Source organism: Leuciscus leuciscus (assembly GCF_965113295.1).
Source record: "Leuciscus leuciscus genome assembly, chromosome: 1".
Taxonomy (NCBI): domain Eukaryota; kingdom Metazoa; phylum Chordata; class Actinopteri; order Cypriniformes; family Leuciscidae; genus Leuciscus; species Leuciscus leuciscus.
This window is the reverse complement of record NC_138725.1, coordinates 49,215,684-49,241,028: the sequence shown is the minus strand read 5'-3', so window position 1 is coordinate 49,241,028 and position 25,345 is coordinate 49,215,684. Positions and strand designations below refer to the sequence as shown.

General features: G+C 36.3%; 1 protein-coding gene across 4 annotated transcripts in view; it reads left to right on the top strand.

Annotated features, from left to right (window-relative positions):
• The first annotated feature begins 1,406 nt into the window (after window positions 1-1,406).
• Window positions 1,407-25,345, top strand: part of LOC309503974 (trinucleotide repeat-containing gene 6A protein-like) — a 42,516-nt gene continuing 18,577 nt past the window's right edge. For 2 of the 4 annotated variants that reach the window (XM_082176849.1, XM_082176846.1), the window contains exons 1-5: window positions 1,407-1,570; window positions 3,591-3,638; window positions 13,028-13,117; window positions 22,060-22,377; window positions 24,737-24,784. In XM_082176849.1, coding sequence (XP_082032975.1) covers window positions 24,739-24,784 — 46 coding nt within the window. In that variant the 5' untranslated portion in view covers window positions 1,407-1,570; window positions 3,591-3,638; window positions 13,028-13,117; window positions 22,060-22,377; window positions 24,737-24,738. The other 2 variants (XM_082176847.1, XM_082176848.1) reach the window with 2 other exon arrangements.

Genomic DNA, 25,345 nt, shown 5'->3' with positions numbered 1-25,345 from the left:
ATTTCATACCAACAGTTGTTGACATAGTTTAGCAACAACGTCATGCTAAATATCTTTGCATTGTACATCTGAACTCAATGGAATGTGGTTCTACCTGCTCATGTATTTTTAGTGTACTATTTTTGTGTCAATTAAAATTAGGTAAATTATGGGACCTGATGGATATACATCTGACTATAGTTATCAAGTTTATCAATTTAAATCAGGCTGTTATCCGCTTGAAACAGTTTCAGTCGGTAGCTACTTCTGTGTATTTCCTGCCTAGTGAGGCAGAATGAGTGCCTTCAAAAGGACAGCGTAGCCGAGCCGTTTTCATCCCGTGTGCCACTGCTTTGTCTTCAAAGTGAAAACGCAGGCAAATTCCAGACTAAAAGCTGGTCTGTATCTATATTGTTGTAGATTTATTTAGGTTTTTCCCAGTCTGCACTTGGTTGGCATTTTTGTCTTGTGATGAAAGAGTTGTGTATTTCACAATGGTGAAGGGTATTCACTGTCAACAAACATCTGAAAAAGAATGAGGAATCAATTTTGTCTAGTTAGTTTCCGACTGCAACGTTTTCATAATACTTTCATGATGGCATTATAAGCACATCAAACTACTCATGTATTTTTATAATAATCAAATAAACAAATTTTAAATAGCCTATGGAATCCATGAGAACACAATATTATTATAAAATTCAGTCTGATAAATATGGACCCTAAATGGGTTTGATTTAATAAAGTGAAACAGCCCTGTTTGAGATGAAATCAAATGCTATTTGACTTTTTGATGGCATCTGTGTGACATTAGGAAATCGTTCACATTAAATCATTACAATTTACCTATATTATATGATTTCACATTTTACTTGCACATCAAATTACTTTTGACCCTGTTGTCATACAAATTTATATTGTTTAAACAGTGTTGGTTTCTTAAACTCTGACTGATAATTGTCATTTTTGTTCCCATCTGTTTGGATTAGATATTCCTTAATGATATCATTCTTGTTTATTTGTCTATTTCTATTATGAATGATGTTGTCATTCTCGCTATAACCCAATTACTTATACATTTCCCTCCAATATTTGACTTTATATCACGTTGGGAAAAACACATATTGCAAAGCCATTATTGTGACGAGTCCTGGTTGACCTGGCTGTGTTTCAAAACCTAGCGAGCTGCCTACCTAGACAGCATCTTTGGGCATTAAAATCAGTTCAGCTTACGCATCACTCTTCATAACTGTTTTAGAACGATGCTTCCAATTTCCTACAATGTCCAAAAATACTGCATGTGCTCTTGAATCGCAAACATGCACTATAGTAGGCAGCTCGCTAGGTTTTGAAGCACAGCCTGAATGTGGCCACCATTTTGGAGGTGAGTGTGTAGAGTTGGAGGAAGTGCTCTGAGAGCAGCGCTTGAGCTCTTCCTGCAGTTACGGGGATGAATGCATGAATGCGAGAGAAGAAAATGGCGATCGAGCAGGACAAATGTTTCCCCTCCTAGACTCTGCAAATGTGTTGATTTTCTACAGCCTTATTATTTGCTTTCATTTCATCTCTGCTGCACTTTAAACTACAAGAGGTGAGTTTTTCGAGCCGTTCGTGTGTGTGTTTTTGTGGTTTCCACCTTGTAAGCAGCATACATTTATCCGGCGTATCTGCGATATATAAGCTGAGCTCAGCACTGGAAATACACGGTTAAATGTTTTACTGTTGTTTGCATGATAGTTACACATTTTAATTGTTTATCAAACAATAGTGTCTACTGTCTGCATGATGTCTATAAAGCACAAATACATCTCTGTTGTAACGTTAGATTTCTTGAACATTGATCTCCTGCTTTCACATAATGGCATCGAAGTGACATTGCAGTCGACGTGTTTACAAATATAAAAGTCGAGGTAATGAATGTACTATATTTAAATATCAGGTTTCGTGCGTTCTGAAACTCTTTACTGTAGTGTATTTTGGAACGATGTTTTGATTAAATTTGGATGTTTAATTCGACGTCCTGCAACTTTTCTCTATGTCTACTTGAGTTGGTAACGTAACAGTTAACGTTAGCTACCTGGAGCATTCGCTCGATAATAAAGTAACAACGAACGTTACGATAAAATACGATAATGTAACACTTCAGGTGTTGTGAGCAATTACAAACCATTTTTGATTCGTTGAGCAGTTAAATGAGAGAGCCGTTAGTAGCCAGCTGGTTTGTTAGCATTCTTAGCTCTGCTGAATTGCGCACATCGAGTAAAATGGTCTTTAATAACTGGATAACCGTTAGTTTTCATTTTAACCGATTTATTCGCTTTAATAACATAATGCAGAGGCCAGCGTTAAATGCTATGTGTTTATTTTGTCTTTAGCTTTTAAAGTACGCAGTCACGGCAGCTAATTCAGAGGGAAAATGTCAGAGAAAAAGCAGGGTTTCCTTTTCCCAACCCAGAATGAAGGACATACAGACATTCTGAAGTCGCTCTTTGAGAGAAAAAGTTGTTTAGAAACGTGTTGAGTGTGTTATATTGTAATGTTTTTGAGGGCAGGTCAAGGTTGCTGCTGTTAGCAGCAGCTGAAGCCAGAGGTGGGGGAGGAGGAGGTGTCCCTGCTTTTAATCGTCTGGATAAAGTATAGCAAATGTTGAACTTAATTTTTGTTTTTAAGAAATATATTTGTATTATTTCAGCTCAAAGGTTGGCTAATGAATGTACACTTTAAAAAAAATTATATGATCAATAAGTTATGACAACATATGTTTTTAACATTGCATTAACTCATAATAAGTTAAGCAATTTTCAACTTAAGAAAAAAAGTTATACAAGATTCAACTAACATTGTAAGTCAGTTTAATGTAATTTATGCTGAAATGACTTAAACATCCAAGTTGAAATTTAAGGCAGCACCTTGTTTTTGTTTTTTTTTCAACAGTGTAGGCTGGTCTTCATGCATATAATGGTGCTGACTACTCTGACTTACATTTACATTTATGCATTTGGCAGACGCTTTTATCCAAAGCGACTTACATTGCATGATCCTATACATTTATACATAGGTATGTGCAATCCCCTGGGATCGAACCCACAACCTTGCGTTGCTAACGCAATGCTCCTACCACTAAGCTACAGGAAAGCCTTACAATCAGAAGTGTGTCCATCCATTTTTTCCTATTATGCAACTATGGAGAGAGGCATAATGAGTTGATTTTGCTTTCACATTGTGGTGTATGTTGTGACGGGATGTTTGTGGTTGCCATCAGATAAATCACCCAACTATGTGAAACAGATCTTTTGGGGGGGAGGGGGGGCTGAGTTCTAGATCTATTCTATTTTAGATTGACTGTTTCTAGGTTGTATAGTGCCAAAGCATTGCGTTGTTGTCATTCACACAATACGTAGTCTTATGCACAAGAATGGAAGGTGCCGTTTGCATTCACCTCTTTTAAGTTAAATATATCAAGCTTAGCTAAAAAGTCCAATTCCACTCTGATTCTGTCAGATTTATGCTTTAGCAATAACTATTGGTTTAGTCAGCATCATTTATGAACTAGAGAATGAAAAGTGAATGTCAGTTTATTAGTTTAACAGCTCTGTTTTATTTCCTTATAGAGAATTGGATGCTATTGCCACCAAAGACATTGAGGAGAAGCAACACAGGTCAGTAAGTATTTGTAGTCATTTTCAGTAATGTAGATGGGTGCTTGGTTTTTCTGAAGCTTGGTCCTTCTGGGCTTTTCCTATTCATTCCTATGCTGGGCAGCACTAACAAAGCCAGGTCAAAGCAGCTGCTGCTGGTGTAAGCAAATGCAGTTCCGTTTGAATTAAAGGGGTTCCCAGTGCTGAGTAAGCTTTGCTTTTTTTAAATGTTCAACAAAAACAGTGTTTGTTTAGCTCTTTGTGACGCTACTGTATTTCAGTCATGAGTCACAAAACCCTTACCTGCACTTTATATCTGCCTGAGTTTGTTTTAAAGTTCATATGTACCAGATAAAAACTACTGATCAAGACATCAGTAACACTTTCAGTTTTATTTGTTTTTGTCTTGTTGTGATGCCAAGAAGCATCAGTATATTGCTTAACCGGTTTGTTTTTAACTTCAAGTTAATAATAGACAGGTTTTGAGTTTTTCTTATCAGGGAAATGAACATTGCCCCTGTATGGTCATAACCACGTCCACACCTAACAATACCAGGGACTAGATTATAACACGGTTGCTTTCACTGAGTTTGATGGCATATTGTTGTATATTTCTAGCATTTAGGCCTAAACAAATTTTTTATTTTTTATTTATTTAATTGTTTTATGATTATTTCACAATGTGCTTTTCATCTGTTGATGCATAATTAGAAAAGTGTAATTTAGATAATCTTAGTGACTCAGATCTAGGGCTTCATGATGTGGGTAAAAAATCTAATGGCTTTCTGATAAAGATTGCGATTAAAAAAACGAACAAAAAAACGCAGGTTTGGTGTGCTTTTTTGTAGGGCTGCACAACTTGGTCAAAAGTTAGATTTTTATAATAATTACGCATACTAAATAGAAATAGTAAACAAAATAAGATTGTATTACTGTAATATTTCACTGTAAAATGAAAAATTGGATATTTAAAATAATTTTACAGTACAACTGTAAAACAACAATACTAATACTAATAGTTGTCTTAATTTCTTTTTCATATGTTAAATCAAGCTTTTATTTTGGTGCAGGGAGCCCTTAAAAGGAAAGTTCATCCATCATTTACTCACCCTCATGTCATTCCAAACCCGTAAGACTTTCGGTCATCTTCGGAACACAAAAGAAAATATTTTAATAAAATCTGAGCTAGTTCTGTACTCTCCATTGACAGCTGCACAAATACCACTTTGACACTTTAAAAAGTTCATAAAGAGATCGTAAAACTAATCCATATGCATTGAGTGATTTAGTCAAAATTTTCAGAAGAGACACAATCGCTTTATATGATTTACAGATTGAATTTAGGCTTTTATTCACATAAACATTGATCAGTGAACATAAACAGAAGCTCAACCAGTACCTGCTTGACGTGCGAGAACAAACCTCATTGGTTCTTGCGGAAGCTCAAACGTGCTGCGTAACACATGAGAATGAACCTCATTGGTTGTTGCTGAAGCTCAAACTTGTTGCGTAACACACGAAAATAAACCTCATTGGTGCCTGCACGTCAAGCAAACATGCTAAAGCTTCCATTTATCATAACTGATGTGTGCATTCATGAATGTTTATTTGTGAATAAAAGCCTAAATTAAATCTGTTTAGCGTAAAAAGCGATCATGCCTCTTCAGAAAATTTGGACTAAACCGCTCATTTCATATCAGTGGTGGAAAGAGTACTAAAAAAATTTACTTAAGAAAGTCTTGCTACTTAAGTAATAATTTACTTGAGTACAAGTAGAAGTACTGAAAAATAATATGACTCAAGTAAGAGTAAGTAGTTGGCTTAAAAACTACTCAAGTAACTACGTTACAAAGTACTTTAGTATTATTTTTCTATTTTTACCTAAAATGGGGGGGTGATAACGATATGGAGTGCTAAACACTCTCATGTCATATCTGTTTCATTCATACTGGAAGCCCAGTACATACTGATTCATACCTCACGCAGAAAGTCCACAAGTGAGATTCATAGAAGTATTAAACTTATGACGTTTCAGGAAATGCCTTATATGGATATAATAACATGTAAATAGAGACTTTTTGACTGATGAAACATGAAGACAAACACATGAAAGCGAAAATATGCTGTCCATCAAGCTATCTCAAGTATTTTCATAAGAATGATGTATGTCTTTAAAGGGGTAGTTCACCCCAAAAGGAAAATTAGCCCATGATTTACTCATCCTCATGTCATCCTAGATGTATATGACATTCTTCTTTCAGACGAATACAATCAGTTATATAAAAAAAATTATAAATGTATAAATCTTCCAAGCTTTATAATGGCTGGAGAAAATTTGAAGCCCAAAAAAGTGCATCCATCCATGATAAAAGTTCTCCACTTTTACTCCAGGGGCTTATTAAAGGCATTCTGAAGTGAAGCCATGTGTTTGTGTAAGGAAAATACTCATACTTAAAACTTTATAAACTATAATCAGTAGCTTCCACCAGACGGCCATACGCATCGATTTACGGTGGAAGACTAACCCCTGACCCGATGCACAGTGTAATGATTAGGGATGGGTACCGAAACCCGGTATTAAACGGGCCCCGGTGCTGAATTTTGAAAGACCGCTGGATCGTTAAGCTCGGACGTTATCGGTTCTGCTGTCGGTACTGGAGAAATTATGAAAGTACACGTGCTATTTATTATTGCTATTAAGAAATTATTATCTTGCGAATTTAATCTCGCCAGCCACTTCTATATATAATAATATTGAACCATTTGTCTGTGATGCATTTTTGCTAAAGAGAGAGTGTGTGTGTGTGTGTGTGTGTGTGTGTGTGTGTGTGTGAGAGAGAGAGAGAGCGATCTTTCACGCAAAGCCACGGCACGCGCAACACAACAGCCCTGCTTAATGAGTGACGATGAGGACAGAACATTCAAAAGGTTACACTTTAGATCTTTGATATTAAACTAATTTTATTTTAGATTTAGATTTTGGCTTCCAATGATTATAAAAAAGAAGATATTTGAGGTGTAACCATTAAAAACTAAAGCCACATTCTCTCCAGCGCAACTTCCTTCCCTTCACAGAGCGATGCGCTGTCATTTCTCCCTAAAACCCAAAAGTAACGTCAGAATCTGCACAATCGGTGATTGTTGTAAAATATAGTCTATACTGTTGCTAAACTGCGGGACGCGTTTGATAATAAAAGGCTATTAAAAGTACCAAAATTGACGCAAAAGACGCTGTTCCAAAATGCGGCGCGCGCTCCGAAACACACCGCAACGAGCAACGTAGCGTATATTTTGGGCTTCGTGTGCGCATCTAAATGATCAAATACACAAATATGTCAAAATGGCCGTCTTGGAGATTCACTTAAACAGTTTATTCACTTAAATACAGTTTATGTCTTAAATCGGCGTAAATAGTTGGGAGAAAATATGAGGCTTAATAATGATTAGATCTGCATTTGGTCTTAAAGAGGCAGCAGTCTAATAATCCTGCTGACGATTGCTCCATTAATGTGAATCAAACAACAAAAGGCAAAGAGAAAATCAGTCGCAGCTCTTGAATTATATAAGCTTTAATCTATCTATGATAAACTGTGCAGTGTTAATTTACATCTGACTTTATTAGATGTCTTTTTAACCCATATTAGCCTACTCCTGAACAGTAATCTCAGTGGACATTACTGAAATTAAAGCACTGGGTATATAATTTGTATATTTGTTTTATTGTATACTTTTTTGTTTGACCATGTGTTTGTACTTTGTTTTTGGCGTCCTGTCTGTCTATATAAAACACAAAAGCCAGCACCCTTCTGCATAACATACATGTTTTATTTGTTTTGTTAAAGCATTGCTTTTTCTTTTGCTATAGATATTTATTTTACATTTCAAAATATAAAGCAATATTAATTATGTTCTAAATAATTTTTTCCCCTTTTTTTAATATAACAAAAAGAACCGATAAGAATACCGTTAAAGTACCGGATCGATAAGGAGTATCGGTAAGAGTAGTAATACCGTTAAAACCTTAACGATACCCATCCCTAGTAATGATGAACGTGGAAGTTCAGAGGAAAGAGCTAAACAAAACCCTGGCTGCGAATTAGCAATTTTGAAGAGAAATGTCGGTGGATTTTTATATAATAGAAGAGGAGCTTCAGTTTGTTGCACAGCCCTATTTGTTTAAACCGTGAGAGGCGTCTAAGCGTACGATACTCCTACATCCTACGTCTTACACGTGTCACGGGTTACTCTTGTGGCGCAAGTCAATTTGCGTAGTATGCGTACGGTCGTCTGGCGGAAGCTGGTTATTTTAGATTTGAAAGTTAAAAATATGGGTATTTTTCTTACGAAACCCCATGGCTTCGCTTCCGAAGGCCTTTATTAACCCACTGGAGCCGTGTGGAGAGTTTTTTTTTATTATCATGAATGGATGCACTTTTTGGGGTTTAAAATGTTTTCGTCTGAAAGAAAAATGTCATGTACACCTAGTTATAATTTTCATTTTTGGGTGAACTAACCCTTTAATGCAATGCTAATCAACATAGCCTGTATAATAGAATTTAATAAAATAATATAGTCTCACTCTGTATTAAGCAGCAACATGAAACCACAGAAGTAGTTTCAAACACGACTGACATGTATTGTGATTTTGGAATAAAACATATTAAACTCATAAATTGTAGTGTTTGACGGCATGCTAAGCAAACATACTAGCTTTCCCTGTTGTCAAGAGCAATTGGTTTATTACTAATTTTGAAAAGTAAGTCCAGGTAAGATCATTTTAATGTTTTCATTTGAATCATTTCATAATTGAAAGCAAAGAAGGTTAAGTGAAGGTTAAAAGAGAGAGATGTAGGCCTACAACAATATGAGTAAAAAAGTGCAAAAAAGAAAAGAAAAAGTGGGATATGTTTAACATGTTAAATGAAATGCTCTTTTTTTTCGTTCTGCCGAAAATGTGCTGGGAGCCCACTGTTGCTATAGTAACGAACTATACTTTTACATGCATCTGATTAACAGATAAATCATGCGATCTTATTTCACTGTTATTGAGGTTTTTTCAGCTTTGTACAAAGTTTGCTTCGTACATTTAGTTTAACTGTATTGTTAAAGAGGGAAAGCTTTACAATTTAATTGAACTTTTTGTTTTTAAGACACTTACATTGTTCTTGCTCCGTCGATGCAATAACTACGTCCATGTTATGAGCCGAGTTTTTTATTTACTTCAACTGCTCAGTGCTCTGGTATTATCAATGGGATGACCCATTTCAGGAGTTGCCATAATTAACATTTTAAATCAGAATATGAGCATAGCTCACTTACATTCACTAAAATATTGAAATGTTAGCGATACTGATTCAAAACACGAGCGCCAGTGATTGAATGTCAAAGCTCGGTTTGAAGACCCCGCCCCCCAGCCGAACTGGACGTTTTGATTGGTTTTGCACCTCCACCGCAGTAGTTTGAAAAGTGCCTGTCAAATGTCAGCTCGCCCTGTTGCTCCGTCGGCACCTTTGTCAAAGTACTCTTTACTTTTGGTGAAAAATAAGTTTAGCGAAGTTGAATACTTTATTTTTATTCTACTCAAGTAAAAGGTAAAAGTACCACCATTTAAAGTTTCACAAAGAAAGTAGAAAAAATCGTAACGATTAAAAAAAAAAGTACTGTAACGAAAGTATTTGTAATTAGTTACTTTCCACCTCTGGTTTTCTGTTCTTAAACCTGTCTCCATCAACAAAACTTAAAGGAAGCATATGTCTCAAAATCATTTTGCTATGATAAGTGTCATCTCGGCTCACTCGTGGTACCGCTGCGCTTTCCTGCAGTCGTGAATGCAGTGAAGGACAGCGGTCTTTCCTCATTCTACTGGTGTTTGGATTTCATATTTCTCAATGTTGTGGTGATATTATGATAACTCAGTTTCATTCATTAATTTGATTGAAAAGTAAGATCATTTTCATCCAAGTAATTTCAAACTTGTTAACACGCTCCCCAGCGCCACCCAGGGCATTTGATTATAACTGAGTTAGTGCTTGGGATTTATCATGGATTCACTGCATTTACGGCCAGAAAAACAACGTAGTAAAATTCGAATAGTATTTTATTTTTCGATTAATAATTACAGATCGACTATTCGTGTACTCCCCTACTTTGAATCGGCATGAGGGTGAGTAAATTACAGAATTTAATTTTTTTGGTGAACTAACACTTTAAAGCTTCTCTAGTTGACAATAGCCGGTTTATAAGTGGTTGTCATTAGACGTTTGTTAAGGTGGTTGGTGCATGTTGTGTTCACAAATGCACACAATAAACAGCCCAAACTCAAGAGCAGATGAGTTTGTGTGGAGCAAATACTGCAAACTGAGCCGCTCAAGACACTGAAAACAATGGATTGTGAGCTGCTCGTGTGTAAATGCTGCGCTTCACACTGAAACATGCAGTGCAATTAATTTAAATAAATTGCAGCCTTTGCCGTTTAAAATTTTTGTTGCACCATATCGCTGTTTCGATTGATTTTGCAGCCCCACTCATATCAACAATTTGTTACAATTACGTGATGCATTTATTTATTTATTTATTTAAGGTCTTGCGGTAAAGTTATATGTGCTGGTAGGATTTTGACTGGTCATCTTTTAGCTGGGCTTATTATGTTGGCGCTTCATAAACAGATGCCCCTGTCTTTGTGTTTGTGTATGGGAGGATTCTGTTGTTGAGATGGCCATCTGGTTAAACACTTTAAGGAGCAGAGGTTGGGGGAGGGGCAGGGCTGTGTGGCTGGAAGTGGCTGTGTTCTACTTTTCCCATCAGATACTTGTTTGGCCCTCTCACGTATTTATGTGATGCTGTAGGCTTATTTTATGAGCTTGATGGATGTTGAAACAGGAGGCAGTGTAACTCTACCCCCTACTGTTGGTAACTGCTCTTCTTACCAGGCTGAAGTCACAATTGTTATCTCTTTGAGTGTCAGTCCGTCTTAGCTGTCACTTGATGTGAGCTATACCAACTCATTCATTTTTTTGTTGACTTTCTCAGCTTTTCAGTGCTGTAGTTCAAATTTGTACCAAGATAGTGATTAATCTGTGACTTACAGTTGGAAGTGTCCATCCATTATTTTCCTCACTTTACCACTATGTAACTATAGAGAGAGGATGTGGTTCAATTTTGTACAAAGAGTAAGAGTGGTTTTATAATTTGTTTTATATATTTCTGATTTTTTTTTTTTTTGTGAATGATTGCGGGGACAGGGTTCGGCGGGAGGAATCTATCAGTCACATTTATTTTAATTTACTTTCAGACTCAAAATACAAGTGTAGGCAGGCGTACAAAAACATACAAAAAGAACTTGCTGTTTATTGGCACTTCCTGCAGACTGGGCATCTAATAGGCTACATGCTTTCACCTTTCATGTCATACACGTACTGAGTTGAAGTGTCAAATTAACAATCGATTAATCATTAACCTTAACCTCTCAAGTCCAAAGCGGGGCGCTACTAAGTTATCATGTTACTTAACAACCACTTGCTTAACCAACACAAAATTGGTGTCATTTTAAAACTTAGAAGCTTGACTTTACAGTGAATATAGGGAATATGACCATCACTTAACAAGTGCTTTTGATTATGCTCACATATTACAAATGCTCTATTTTTATAGCGTGAAAAAATAACTAAAAATGTGATCTGTAAAATAATAGTACATAACAGATAGACTTATGATTGAAAAGGTCTCAACCAGCAGAATACAACATGTTGGTTTCACTTGAAGGGTCATGAAACCCCAAAACATATTTTTTGAGATGTGAACGATGAGGTAGACAATGATGTAGACCAACAATTGAAAGAACAACGGACAAAAAAAGTAACTATGCCTTTATTCTTTCAGTTGAACTGACACGTCATTTGTTCAGAGACTGTTGTGCTCGTAAATGTAGCATAATGAAAATATTATTATTAGACCGTTTAAATGTTCTTCCGCTTCTCCCTTGTTTTGGCAGTTTGTTATATAGGGTTCGATTTTTAACCCTTACCTTTTTTTTTTTTTCTCCGAAGTCATGTTTTAATATTCATGTGTCTGAATAATGAGTGGGTTGTTTTCTCCCCTCTTCCCACCCTCTACACTGTTTTTTATTTTATTCGAAGCTTGTCAGTGAAGCACGGCTCTGTGATCAGTAGTAACTGCTGCTCCGTCTGAAAGCCGCTCTTACGCAGACACTCCAAATATGCCCCGCAGAAGTAGATAACGCACGTCATTCCAGAATCCCTATTGACATCATACTATCGCTGTAGCTGAATAAACAGAAGGTTGAAACGCTTTGATTAAACATGACTTCGACAATATATGGTTAATCTGAGTTCTTCAAGCCTTCTCAGGTATTTTCATGATGATAAAGTATATTTATAATGCAGTGCTAATTATTGTCATAGTCTTTATCACTGTATAGAATACTATGAAATAATATATTGTCTGGCTCATTCTATGGTAAGAAGCCACATCACCTCAGTTATTTCAAACACTCGACTGCTTGCTGTGGTAGTTGGTGTTACCGGTGTTGTCTTAAAATAGTTTTTATTTTTAATTTTTTCTCACTGTTATCACTAAATATTACCCGGAAACTGGTATGATACCAATGTCATCCATTCCTATCAAGATTTAGTGCTGAGAACCAGGGCTCGGTTGCACCAGCTGTGCTTAAGTTACAACTTAGCCTAGTTTTGACTTAAATGGCCACTAAGCTACAACTTACCCACTACTAAATATGTTTGCATTGCACCATTATTTATATATAGGCTGCTTGGAATATTGAGGGTAAACGTCATATCCAGCTGCGCATTAGTTTACGGAAAGCTTACGACCTACTAGCTACGTTCTGCCTTAAGAACAAATGGTGCAACTGAATAATGTACAGAGTTAGTTTCAAAGATATAAAGCCTCTAGTGTGGACTTTACGTTCCAATTTAAGAACGAACTTACAAATGGCCGGTGCAACCCTACCCAGTACACTAATTTAATACCATGAAATAATTAGAAGCCACTAATTTGTCCTGTTAATTGTGCAAAAGCTAATTGTGTATAATTATTTATATTATTGTAAATCTATGCTGCATGTTGACAGCAAGTTGATGACCTCGTTGATCTCACTTACTACATAAACATTGTGCATCTTGCATAGATTAGCTAATCTTTGTGCATCGAAAAAGGGTTTGCTTGTGTGACCCACAGAGATAGTTGTCTGTTTATAGAGGAGTAATTTCCCAGTGTAATCCGTTAAGGAGATTACCAGAAGCTTTCTCCCTTTTACTAAATGCCTTGCTGCATCATTTATTTGGAAATGTAGCTGTGGGTAACTGTTAGAGTTGCTAAAGATGAAGCCACGTTATCATGTCTTATCTGCCATTTAATCCTTTTGTTTTCAGGGAAATCATTCGAAACACGGATGGAGAGTGGATGGAGAAAAGTGTAGAGCTCATTGGAATGACGATAAGGAAGAAGGGGCTGGTATAAAGGTAAGAATTATTGTCTGTGTACGGGGCTAAATATTACCAATAGCATTTATTGGAGTTATTTTGAGCTCAATGCATTGTCACGGCATCAGCTATCAAGCCATATTCATTAATGATATTGCTCTGTTTGTTTATTTCTGATTGGAAAAGAGAAGCAAAGCCATTTATCACAAGTGACCATACTTTTCCTTTTATGCAGACCGAGGCACATCATAGAAACTTGTCAGTGGGTGTAGCATTTTTCCACTGAGTGATGTGGAAAGGCTGATAGCTCGGGTCTTTATCTCTTGACCTTGTCTTCGCTCTCACAGTAGCTTAAGGCCAGTGGTGTGACTGACGCTTGGTTCAGTCTGGTAACAGCAACTAAATTCTCTCCTTGGGAAAAGTTTGCAGGTGTTTCTGTGGTCTTGCTTATAGAAAGTAAAAAATTTAAATGTCTGGAAATGATGAAATTTTATGTAGGAATATGGCTTTTTTGGAATCCTCTTAAAAAGTAGTTTGAGCTTGGGAAAAGACCTTAAAGTATTGTGATGTCTTCATCTACTTCATTCGGTATCTGGGTGAAGCGCTGCTGCTCAGAGATTCGCACGGCAAATATCCAAGAATCATGTTTCCAGTGCCCACCCCTCCCTGGTTACCCCGGGTGACTTTTTACTTATCTGTTGGCCCAGATGTCCTTGTCTTCTTCATGATACCGAGTAATACTTAGGCAATAAAGTTTACTTTGCTGTGTGGAAAACAATATTTTGCTCCTTTTTTATTTTGACTAGCTAATTAACATTCACTTGCACTTCAATTATATTTCATGACTTATTCATCCATATAAGTACCAGCTCATCTAAAATTTCAAAACATGTCCCAGTCTACCTTCCTGTTTTTCCTTGCACCTCTCATTTTGAACATCTCAGTCTATGAAAAAGTCAAATGTTTATCATGATCTCTTTTTTTTTTTTTTCTTAGCAAAATCTTAGGGTCAGACAATGGAAAACCCTTCAAGAAATGATTTGTAGTGTCTGTGTTTTGCGACGAAGGTTTAGTGTGTTGACTAAATCACCTAGCTGTTGCTTAGCAATGACCATGCACAATATGTTTGCTTTCAAGGAAGCGCCACTGACAAAGATGGCAAGCATTAAGTCATAGAGGCTGGAAAATCACTTAAAAATGACAAAAGCAAAACTTCAGACAACTAAAAGATAGTACCTTGTCTTTTTGGCTCTAATAGTAATAGATTACTGACATAGCTGGCGCCAAATATGGAAAGGCGTTTCAAGTCAAGACCTGTTCATGCATACTTGTAATTTTAAGACAAATGGCAGACCTGATCATGTCTGCAACTTCTTTTGGGAGTGTTCAAGAGAAAACTTGTATTATTATTATTATTATTATTATTATTATTATTATATTACATTTTTTCTCCACTTGATTCCGCTTTTGACATTTGTACAAGCACATTGTTATTTTTGCATTTCAGCGGTGAAGAAATAAATGCACTAGTATTTTTAGTGTTCCTGGAAAGTTGCCTTCCGATACTGCATCAAACCAGAAAGCATTCATTCTTTCTCTAATTTTGTAGTCATACAGGCTTGCCATTGAATGCAGCACCGGTTGTTGCAGTGCAACAGATCTGCATGGTAGTCTGCTTGTTGCAACATGACCACCTGACTTCCTGACGGTTGTCATTCCACAACAAGCGAGTCAAAGCTGTCTGAACAGGAAGTTGCCCCTAAAAAAACACAGACCTGTTGTATGGTTGCAGTATTATTTCACACTTAAGAAACAAAACTTTCAAGAGATAGAGTAGACTTCAAAAAATGAAAGCCCCCCAAAGAGCTCCCCCCTCACAGAGCCCCCACTACAGGCAGCAGGAGGAGCTGGCAGGAGTTTCAACTCGAGCAGTAAAATGACACCATGCCCCTCCATTTTTTTTTTTTCTTATGAAATGCAAAGAGAAGAAACAAAGCTGGATGTGTTTGAAGGCTTCTGGTAAACCTGGATAGGAGGGGAAAAGGAAGCTGTTATCTAATCCTGTATTACTTGAAGGTAGAGTTTCAGCTTTTATAATACGCTACAAATATGTTTTACTTTTTATTTTGAGTTCTTCTATTCCCTTTTATTGTTAAATTGTTGAATTTGTAAAATCTTCACGGCTTTTTTCGATTTGAGAGGAATAATGTAATTATACTAGTCTTTTTATTGGTAACTCTCTATTCTAGACTGTGGTTGACATGTTCTGGGAATGTCGGGACGGTTTCTTTTTCTTTTTTTATAAAGCATTTATCTAGTTCTTTTTTAATGTGAAACTGAATTGCTGCACTGTGAGATCATTCCTGAAGAGGAAATTCCACAGCCAAAACAATGTCCATGGACACACTGCTGGATATTGCAAACAGTGTAGCTGAGCATACAATGGTACATGTCCTCAAAACATGGCATTGCCATGATGCATTTTGGTACTTTATAAGTATCTAGTTTGTAAGAATAAAAATACTGCATTAACAGTGTTAAGAAGCTGAATGTGCTGTGGTGGTAAACTGTTAAACTCCTTGTTAGAGATATATTGACTGTCTGCTCTTTAGAACTGTACATTTTCAAACCTGAATACATGAAAAGAAGTTATAGAACAAATGAAATCAATGCATTGCTTATTTTTATTCTTACAAACTAGATACTTATAAAGTACCAATGCATCATGGTAATGCCATGTTTTGAGGACATGCACTGTATACTTTGAAATAATGCAATAGCATCCAAATATGATGGCGCACAAATATAGCAGTGTTTCCCATAGGATATTGTGTAACTGGTTGGTGGACCGTGGTCCCTTTAGGGTGGCCCGGGGGCATGTCCCCCGGAAGAAGATTTTGTACATTTTAAAGTTAACTTGATCAATCTGGTGCACTTCGAGAGTTCAAAATTAAGATCTCCAACCCATATTCAGTGTGCAAATTGAACAAAGAAAAAGTCTGTTTCTGGACTTTAAAGGAGACTCGAACCTCTTTTTCGTTGTGATATTGTCAGTCTACATTACACTACATACTACTACTACTACTACTACTACTACTACTATTACTAATAACAATAATAATAATAATGTTATAATATTATTCCTATTATGAGCTATATTGTTAAACAAATGCGCTGAAAAATAAATGAAACTTACATAATTAGTTTTGTCTTAATTTCTATCCATACAAGATATAAACCCGTGAGCTTTTAGTTTAACAGAAACTGCAGTTGAGCTTTTATTTTGGTGGAAAGCAAGTTTACAAACACTTCTCATTACAAATCTAGTGAAATGCTGTAAATCGTCAGTTATCCAAATGTGGAAAAAAATGCGTAACTACGTTCCCAAATTCACGCTAAACTCAGCACATGCACAGATGGAGTTCACTGCATTCATTCACTGAACTGAATGTGCACACTTCTTTTTGCACAGCGCATCAGGCCAAAACACAACATGACATCAACAACATCAGTTGAGGGCTGCAACTTCACTTTTTAAATGAAAATATCCTGGCCGGTCTACTGTTGTCAGTGATATAAGTATTTGAAATGAACATGATTTCTTAATATCTAGTGACATATCAGGGCCAGTTTATAATTAATCGAAATACATTTCTTACATACAGCTCCTTTAAATAGCTTTTATGTTATTATGAGAAGTTTAAAAATATTTTTGGGCCGCAACAATCTAGTTAATGAATGAGAGGCACTAAAATCTATTTTATCTATGTTGATGTTGTTGGGGGCCGATACAAATAAATCAGTGTATGGGAAACACTGTATAGTAATCGTTCAGTATCATGGTATTGGCATATGATACTGTACCAGTGCGTTAAGTGGATATAGCAAATCTGTAATTGAATTTCAGTTTTGAAAAGATATTAAATATAGTCAGTATTGAATGTTCAAGACACTTACAGGGGACACTGTAATATTGGAAAGTAATTTTACTGCGTGTTTACTGTCAGTAGGGACTGTGTTGTCTTTGCTTGTACTTTGCAGTCCCCATTTTACATGTAATGTGAATTATTACAGAATTGAAAGTGGATGTTAATTGTGCTTACTTCTGAGGGAAAAAATTGGTCCCTATATGACAGGCATTTAAGGAGGGATTTAAATTTTGGTGTGTAAAGGAATATTCAGTTATTTTAAAGAGATTTTTGGATCTGTATCGGATTCATAACGATGAAAGTAGATTGTTCATCACCAAAGCATGCACAGTTTGTGGGTTTTGTGGCACTACAACTCTTTGTGGGTTTGACATTACATTTGTTTAAGTTAGGCAGTTTTGATCTATATGCGGTTTAATGTTTGATGATCGCATTAGCTTACGTGTGTGGGGTGGGTGATATACCTGTAGACACAATTAACCGGTAGAATACAGCATGTGAGTGCTGAACTTAGCACCTAGAGTTCTTAGTGGGAACACCTTACTGCGCTTGAACAGTCAAATACACTCACTTATGTCAAAATGCCTGCCTTTGCGAGTGTCCTTATAAACACAGTTGTTAATGTCTTGTGGTGAATGTAAATGGTTGAGAAAGAAAGCGTATGTGCATTAGTATAATAGATCATTGCATTTGCTTTTAAAGTGAGAGCAGCCTAATAAACCTGCTTTTGTTCTACTATAGTTTTTTTTTATTTCTAGTGCTTAGTTTTTTCAGGGAGGTCTATTTTATTTGTCTTTGTTCTATTGTAGTTTTTTATTTTTCAGATTTTTATTTTTATTTTCCTTGTTCCTATTTTGTCTCTGACTGTTTACTAGTCTTCAATATGCAATTGTTGTTTTTTACTTGCTAGTTAGGCTATTATTAGTTTGTGATTTTGAAACTGGTGATTTGTAAATTTATATCATAACTTTATTTAAAGCAAAAATAACTATATATTGTGATGTATAATGTTATCGTGAAATGATTCATATCAAGATACAAGATTTTGGTCATATTGTCCACCACTACATGTGTGTAAGCAATGCTTCTATCGCTTGTTTCTGCTGCTGCTTTGCTTGTTTTTGGATCTGAAAAATTCTGTACTATTTCAGAGATGCGTAATAGCGCCCCTACCATAAAACAGTGAAACCATGAATTGCCGGAAAATTCCATCAATTGCAGGGAAGCTTTGTCATAAATATAGATGCACCAATACTAAATTTCTCCACTGATACTGACTGCAGATTTTTCAGAATGATATCTGCCGATACTGATTTTTGTTTGATAGTTTGGTTTCTACTAATTTTGTAAACCATACAGGGAACCCTCTCATTTGGTACATTACTATAATATTAGAGGTTAAAAAGAACAACATAGCCCAAACTATTCAACTGCTTTTTTTTTTTTCTTTTTTTTATTACACTTAAATGAAAACTGAAATGTTTGCAAACAACTTAGTTATATATAGTTATATGTGTTCATAAACGCTTGTCTTCATGTCAAATTAATTAAAACATACATGTATAATTAACAGTAAATCTCTTTATAGCTAACTAACGTCTTGGACATCGGAAAACTTCCCTAAAGTAAATGCAAAGTTAAAGCGTTAGTTCACCCAAAAATGAAAATTCTCTCATGTTGTTCCAACCCTGTAAGACTTTCGTTCATCTTCAGAACACAAATGAAGATATTTCTGATGAAACCTGAGAGCTGTGTCACTCCTTCATAGGCTGCTAGGCAATTTCATTCTGCCGATCTAGAAAAGTTAGTAAAAACAGCGTTAAAATAGTCCAAGTGACTACAGTAGCTCAACCTTAAGTTTATCAAGCGACAAGAATACTATTTGGGCGCAAAAATAACGACTTTATTCACGAGTTCACGAGAGCGCCACGACGCATGCACGAGAACTGAGAAGATGAAGAAGAACTTGAACTGAGGAGCTACAGCGATCTGTCATGTCACATTTAAGTGCATCAAAACACCATGTATTGTTTTGAATTTGACGCGATCATTAGATGGGAGGCACACTACAATTAGGCCTAACGTTTGGCGTAAGGAAAACCCATGGACCTACCAGCCCTGGTAAAATAGAGCCTGCTTTAACGTCGCTATTTTTAACTGTTAATGCATTATAGTTGTTAACTTCAATACAGCCCTAATTTCAGCACTAGATATTTTCTTCTCACACAGTATGAGTTGCAGTATGACATGTTTTTCTGTCCCCTTTTGATTGACAGGATATAATTGGCCCTGATCATCGGCTGTTTTTAAACAATCGGCTGATGGTTGATAGTGAAAATAATAATGTAATAAATCCTGGAAATGTCTCAATGAAAATATTGTTTTAGTGAGTTGTAAACATTTAAGTCACAACTTACATGGACTATGACTCTTATGGAGATTAAGTATTGAGTTTTTACTGCATTTTACAACCCACTATCTGTTGCAGTGTCTGACAATTGTGCAAGGTTGTATTTATGAACTGCTTGACTGACAACAACTGAACTATTTGTATGACGGTAGCAGCAAAACTATACTACGTTAGCAACATTAACAGTTTTGAGTTTGTTTCCAAAATTTTCCTCAATTATTCAGCCAATGTAGAGGAGGCATAATTAACATAGTGGACTTAACGTGGTACCCATGAATCTCCTCTATATGTTCTATAAGCAAACCATATAAACAACGTAATCTCTCGAATACTGTTTTATTCAGATTATTGGCCTTCAAAGTGTTTTAAATGAGATCAGTTTCTAACGAGGTGCAGTATTTATTTATTTATTTTTTGTAAGGTTTCCATAGTTTTTATTAGGGCTGTGTGATATGACGATATATATCGTATGGACGATATAAAAAGTCTATTGTTTAATATTATGCTCAATGTTTTTTTGCGACACCACGATATAAACTATAGTTTACGACAACTTTTTCATCATTTGGATGACTGCAATCTTACACGCCAACCATGGGGATGCAGGCAGAAATGTGAATAACATGGCGGGGAGACAGAACCGGGTGGCTCCGAGCAGGATGGCGCGATCACAGGATTTTTTTGTCCTTCTGAGGAACCTGTTACTCCGCAATTTATGGTCGTATGGATAGAAGCAAAACATGATTCAAAACTGTAAAGCTTTTGTAAAATACAGAAAACAAGCACGATGCCGTTTTTCTGCCGTCTCGGGTTTCCTTTCCGTCAACTTTAGACCCCGTTGCATGAACCAAGATCAGCAAAATTGTCCTTTTGTTTTGTTAATCTGTAATTAAAGCGAATAGCTTATACTTTGCGTATAAGCCTATATATTAGTTTTATATATTTAGTTTTATTCTGTTTCCTCCATTCACAGAAGCGCTTTTAGTGCGTGATGTGACGTTGTGTGAATCAATGACTACGTTTACAAGCTGTTAAAATTTGGGTTATGGTCGGGTTAAGGTCACTATTTGGGTTTCTGAAACATTCGGAATAACCCGTTTACATGCGTGAGCAGAGAGAGTTACTCCTGTATATATGGAATTTGTAATCAATTAGCAATATCCCGATGTAAACGGCGACGCACGGTTAGCGTCTGGACGTAAGGACAACATTAAGACGCGATATGCGTCATTTCCGATTCTTCCTGTATCCAGAGACAACAACAACAGCAGCAGCACGCGGATAATGAATAGTTCGGGGCAGATAGCGATCGCCTTTGTTTGCGCTTTCCTCCTCGCTCCAAAAGTCTGGTGCTGTGCTGCGTCTCGCCATGTTTACCTCTACTTCTGGTTTACTTCCGGTATACTGCACGTGGGTTTTTGTATGCGCCGTCTCTACTCAAAATACCAAGATTCCTTGCGAATAGAATATGCGCAGAACACAAATCAATGTTCCTTTTGATGGGGATATGCCGATACGCGTTTACATGACCAAATATTCGGGTTAGAAAAGGTGTACCCCAGGGATCATATCCGGGTTTTTAAAAACCGGGATATGAGCATATCCGGGTTTTTGCCGGTGTTTACATGGCCATGCGCGACCGGGTTATTGCTAATATCCCGGTTTTGAACGGGTTATTGGCTGCATGTAAACGTAGTCAATGTTCTACACTATCCTGGAATTTTCGCTGGTTTAAAAAAAACAACGTTGCATTTTAGGCTACCTGCTATTCATTTTCACTGAAATGTAGGCCTAATTGTTTGACATTTGGTGACATACAGTATATCCTTGGGAAAACTAACGCCAGCGCATTGCCATTGCGACTTACCTATGATGACTTGACAGCTGAGCGCAGGCATTTCACTCACGTTGATATTGGCTATGCGTCAATATCACATTTGCACAGTCTGTACTATTTGAATTCGTGATTGGTTGACTGCCAAATTAAAATATTTAACAGAACGATAATAACCGGTTAATGGCCATTTCAAATAAGTGTGTCTGTTTTGATTTTGTTTCCGTTTCTGGCTGTTTGTCAATTTTGTTTGTTTATTTTCGTTAATTGAACAGATTTGGAGCCCTGATTGCTGCTACATTTTAAACGTGAAAGTACAATGTACATTCTCACTCAAAGAGAAAGAACATTCTTAATCAAACATTTGCCCAGAAGTTCTAAATAAAGGGAATAATCACATATGAATGAGTACATTTGAGTAAATACTTAATATGTACTCTTATCTATCTATCTATCTATCTCAATCAATTATACTTTCAGTTTATATATATACTAAACAAAAGTAAATATATATAAACTATTAATTGATTGAATTTACAGAAAAGGTACTATATTGTGATATATATCGTTATTGGGATATGAGATTTTGGTCAAATTGCCCAGCCCTAGTTTTTATTATTCTTTGTTTTACTTTAGGGGTGGTTTTTATGTCTGTAGGTCAGGAAAAATTCCATAAAGAAAAACTCTTAGGCATCATTATTAGGCTGAAATAGATATTTGTTGATTAGCTTTAAATTGTGCAGAGTTGTGTAGGATGGAAATATTGAGGTTTACAGTTTTTTGATACCTGTTATTGTTTTGATTTCAGTGCCAGAACATATCAAGTCCAGTTTCAGCCAGCCTCAGTCTGCCAATTAGAACAGCAGCACCTCCACTGTAACCTGCGCCATCAGCAATGCCAAGAGGGCCCCAGCCAGCGGCCAGCCCCAAGCCCTGCCTCGGTACCCGCTCCGTGAAGTTCCGCCGCATCTCTGTCAGCACAAACAGAAATAGCTGTTGAAGTGTGGGCAATCCCTCACGGTCCTCGCTGCCACCCTGGGAACTCAAGTGCAGCTCAACTCTAGCCAGCCAGGGGAGCTTACAACTGAGAGGTCTGTCCTACACTGCGCCCAAAGTCACCTTTCAGGTACTAGTCCACAAAATGACCTTGTTAATTACGGATCAGCCAGGTACACTGAGAGCTATGATGTATATGTTTAAAGTTAGCCATTTGGTGATAGACGGAGGCTTTTCAAATTTACAAGGACAGATATGTGTGTGTTCATTAGGGGTGGGGGGAAAATCGATTCACATATGTATCGCGATTCTATCTTCTACCGATTCACAAATTTCAAATATCATTTTCTAAAGTATTACACTTCACAGTACTAAAAGTTATTGGCACGTTAGTGTTGTTAATCACAATAAGCCGGTGAAGTAGAACTCAATGTTATGCTCGCACTGACGGACACAGGCAAAGCGTGAGCACAGATGCTGCCTCTTAGATGCATGCGATCCCGAATTGACTTGTCATTCACAGCTTATTGTGCTTGCATGGTCGAATGCACACACAATTATGTCAAAATGCACATCAGGTGGAGTATTCACATAAGCACAGTCTGTTATGTCCTAACACAGTTAGGAGAAAATCGTGATGTGTAACAGTATATTAGATCTGTTCATTCATTCTTAAAGGGACAGCAGTCCCATAAACGTTGCCGTCCGTTTCATTAATGTTAATAAAAAAAAAAACACTCCCCACTTTTGACTGAATCACTTTTGTATCTTTAATATATGAATTTTTATATAACATTCACTGAATTCATACATGAAGACTACAGTGTTTTATTTGTGTAGTATTTATTACTACAAGTTAATAAAAACCTAGGCTACTGTACCTGAAAAACTTCATTTAATTTGTATTTTTTTATATTGTATTTGTCCTGTTGTTGTAATTTGCTGCTTCGTTCCTATTTTTAATATCAAAATTAAAATAAAATTGTCTGCCTTGCTTTATTACAGAAGACTGCCAGTCATGTGTGTAATGATTGCAATCAGCTTAATAATGTTGAGTTGATTAAAATGGGAAGAAAAAGGTTCACATTTAATTCAGTGGGTTTTTTTTCTTCAAGTCCTATCTACCACAGTCAAATAGGATAAGTAACACAAAACAGTCATTTAGAATCAGATCTATGTATATTCAAAATTGACCATTGATTTTTAATCTAATCATGACCTCAATAGTCGATATGAATTGGAATAGTGAGGTACCAAAAGATTCCCACCCCAAGTGTTCATAAAGTACTGTTGTTGTTTTTTTGTTTCTTTGGTATTTTAGTAGTCATGTTGATAAATTGGCTAATATTGTAAGCATTGTCTAAAGTGTCTAAACAACAAAATAATTAGTTTAAGTGTTGTTAACAATAAGTGTTTTGTTGTTTTTTGTAATGCAAGTATTGTGTAAAAATATCTGTGCTAGTATATATTGGCATGTGCATCTCATACTGAAAAAAACATATTAGTCAAGCACTAATTTAAAGTCCAGTTCAGTAGTCATGCTAATGGAGTTACCTGTAAAAGTAGCAGTGATGAATTGGAATTGTTGGTCATAGCTGTAGAAATAAGCAATATTATTTCAGTCCCTCCAGAAAAACGCGATTATGCGATCGCATAATTCAGTGCATAATCAGCCAAAGTCCGCATATTTATGCGGGGCCCGCATTTTTTCAAATACGCCGCACTTTCACCGCATAAATTGCCGATTTCCGCGCCCAAAATACGCGGGGCTTGCATAATTTCATAATCCCCGCATTTTCGTTGCAAAAAAGTCACATATATCTTAGCAGAAAGTTGAAAAATGTTGCGTTTACATCACACGAGCAGCCATTTCCCCCTGTTGCCATGGGAACGTTATGAAGTGACGTTATTACAGTTGTAAGTATATTAATAGTATGTACATTTACGTTACAGTAAGAGATTGCACTTTGCATTTTTTATTATATTTTATTCATTTTTACAGAAGTTGTAGCATATTCCTTTTGTAAAGTTACAGAACTTGTTTGACTCATCAATGTTTTGTAAGTTTGAGCCATGTGTTTATAATGTTTCATGTCTGAAATAAAACAAGATGAGAAGATATTCCCTGCACTTTCTGTGATGTAGTATACTTGCTTATCATAGGAAGTAATAAGAAATGACTCTTTACATTAAGGTAGTAGCCTTGTGTGAACAGGGTGTTGGGGGAATCACTTTTTTTCCTCTTTCATCAAGTTCCCGCAATTTCATCGCATAAAATCGCATAAATATCCCGCATATTACATAGCATTTTTAAAGAAAACGTGCCGCATAATCAAGGATTTTTGCCCGCAACAATCACAAAAAAACTTTTTCTGGAAGGACTGTTATTTGTTAAATGGTCTTAGCGTGTGGCCTTTTTATTGGTGTGACCTATTTTGCAGCTTCATTTAGTTATTTTTCCTGACTGTGTTGCTCTGTTTTTTTTGTAGGCATGGCTCCCATTCGGGATTCTGTCAGCCACTCCCCAAACCAAACAGGTGGCTCACTATTTCTTTTTCTCACCATGTGCTGTTGTTTACCATTTTTGTTTAGTGTGTTAAGTCCAAAAGTCATCTGAAGACCTGTCCATCAGTTTGTGTTTAGGTAGATTGCAAGTTGTTGTCAATATCTCTGTGGTGCATGCTTAAGTGTTTTTCATGATTAGCTTTGATTCTCTCTAAATTTAGCCATTTACTCTAGAGCTTCTTGTAAGAATTATTATAATGTCTTGGCATAGGTATACTGACTTTCCCTGTTTCCTGCCAAATCTGTGTTTTTCCTGTTATATAAGACCAGACTAATGGTGCTGCCAACTGTTTCAAAGTGCTAACTTTTCTTAATTCAGTCTTGCATTGTCAGAGATTGTACACTCTGTCCATGACACAGTATGTCTCCCATTAAAGGTACAGTTCCTCCAAAAAAATTAAAGGCTGTAATTTACTGACCTTGTGGTTCTGAACCTGAATGACTTCTTTTTTATATATATATATATATCCTTATGTGTTCAACAGAAGAAGTCATATAGGTTTGGAAAGATGAGGTCAGTAAATGAAAGGCCT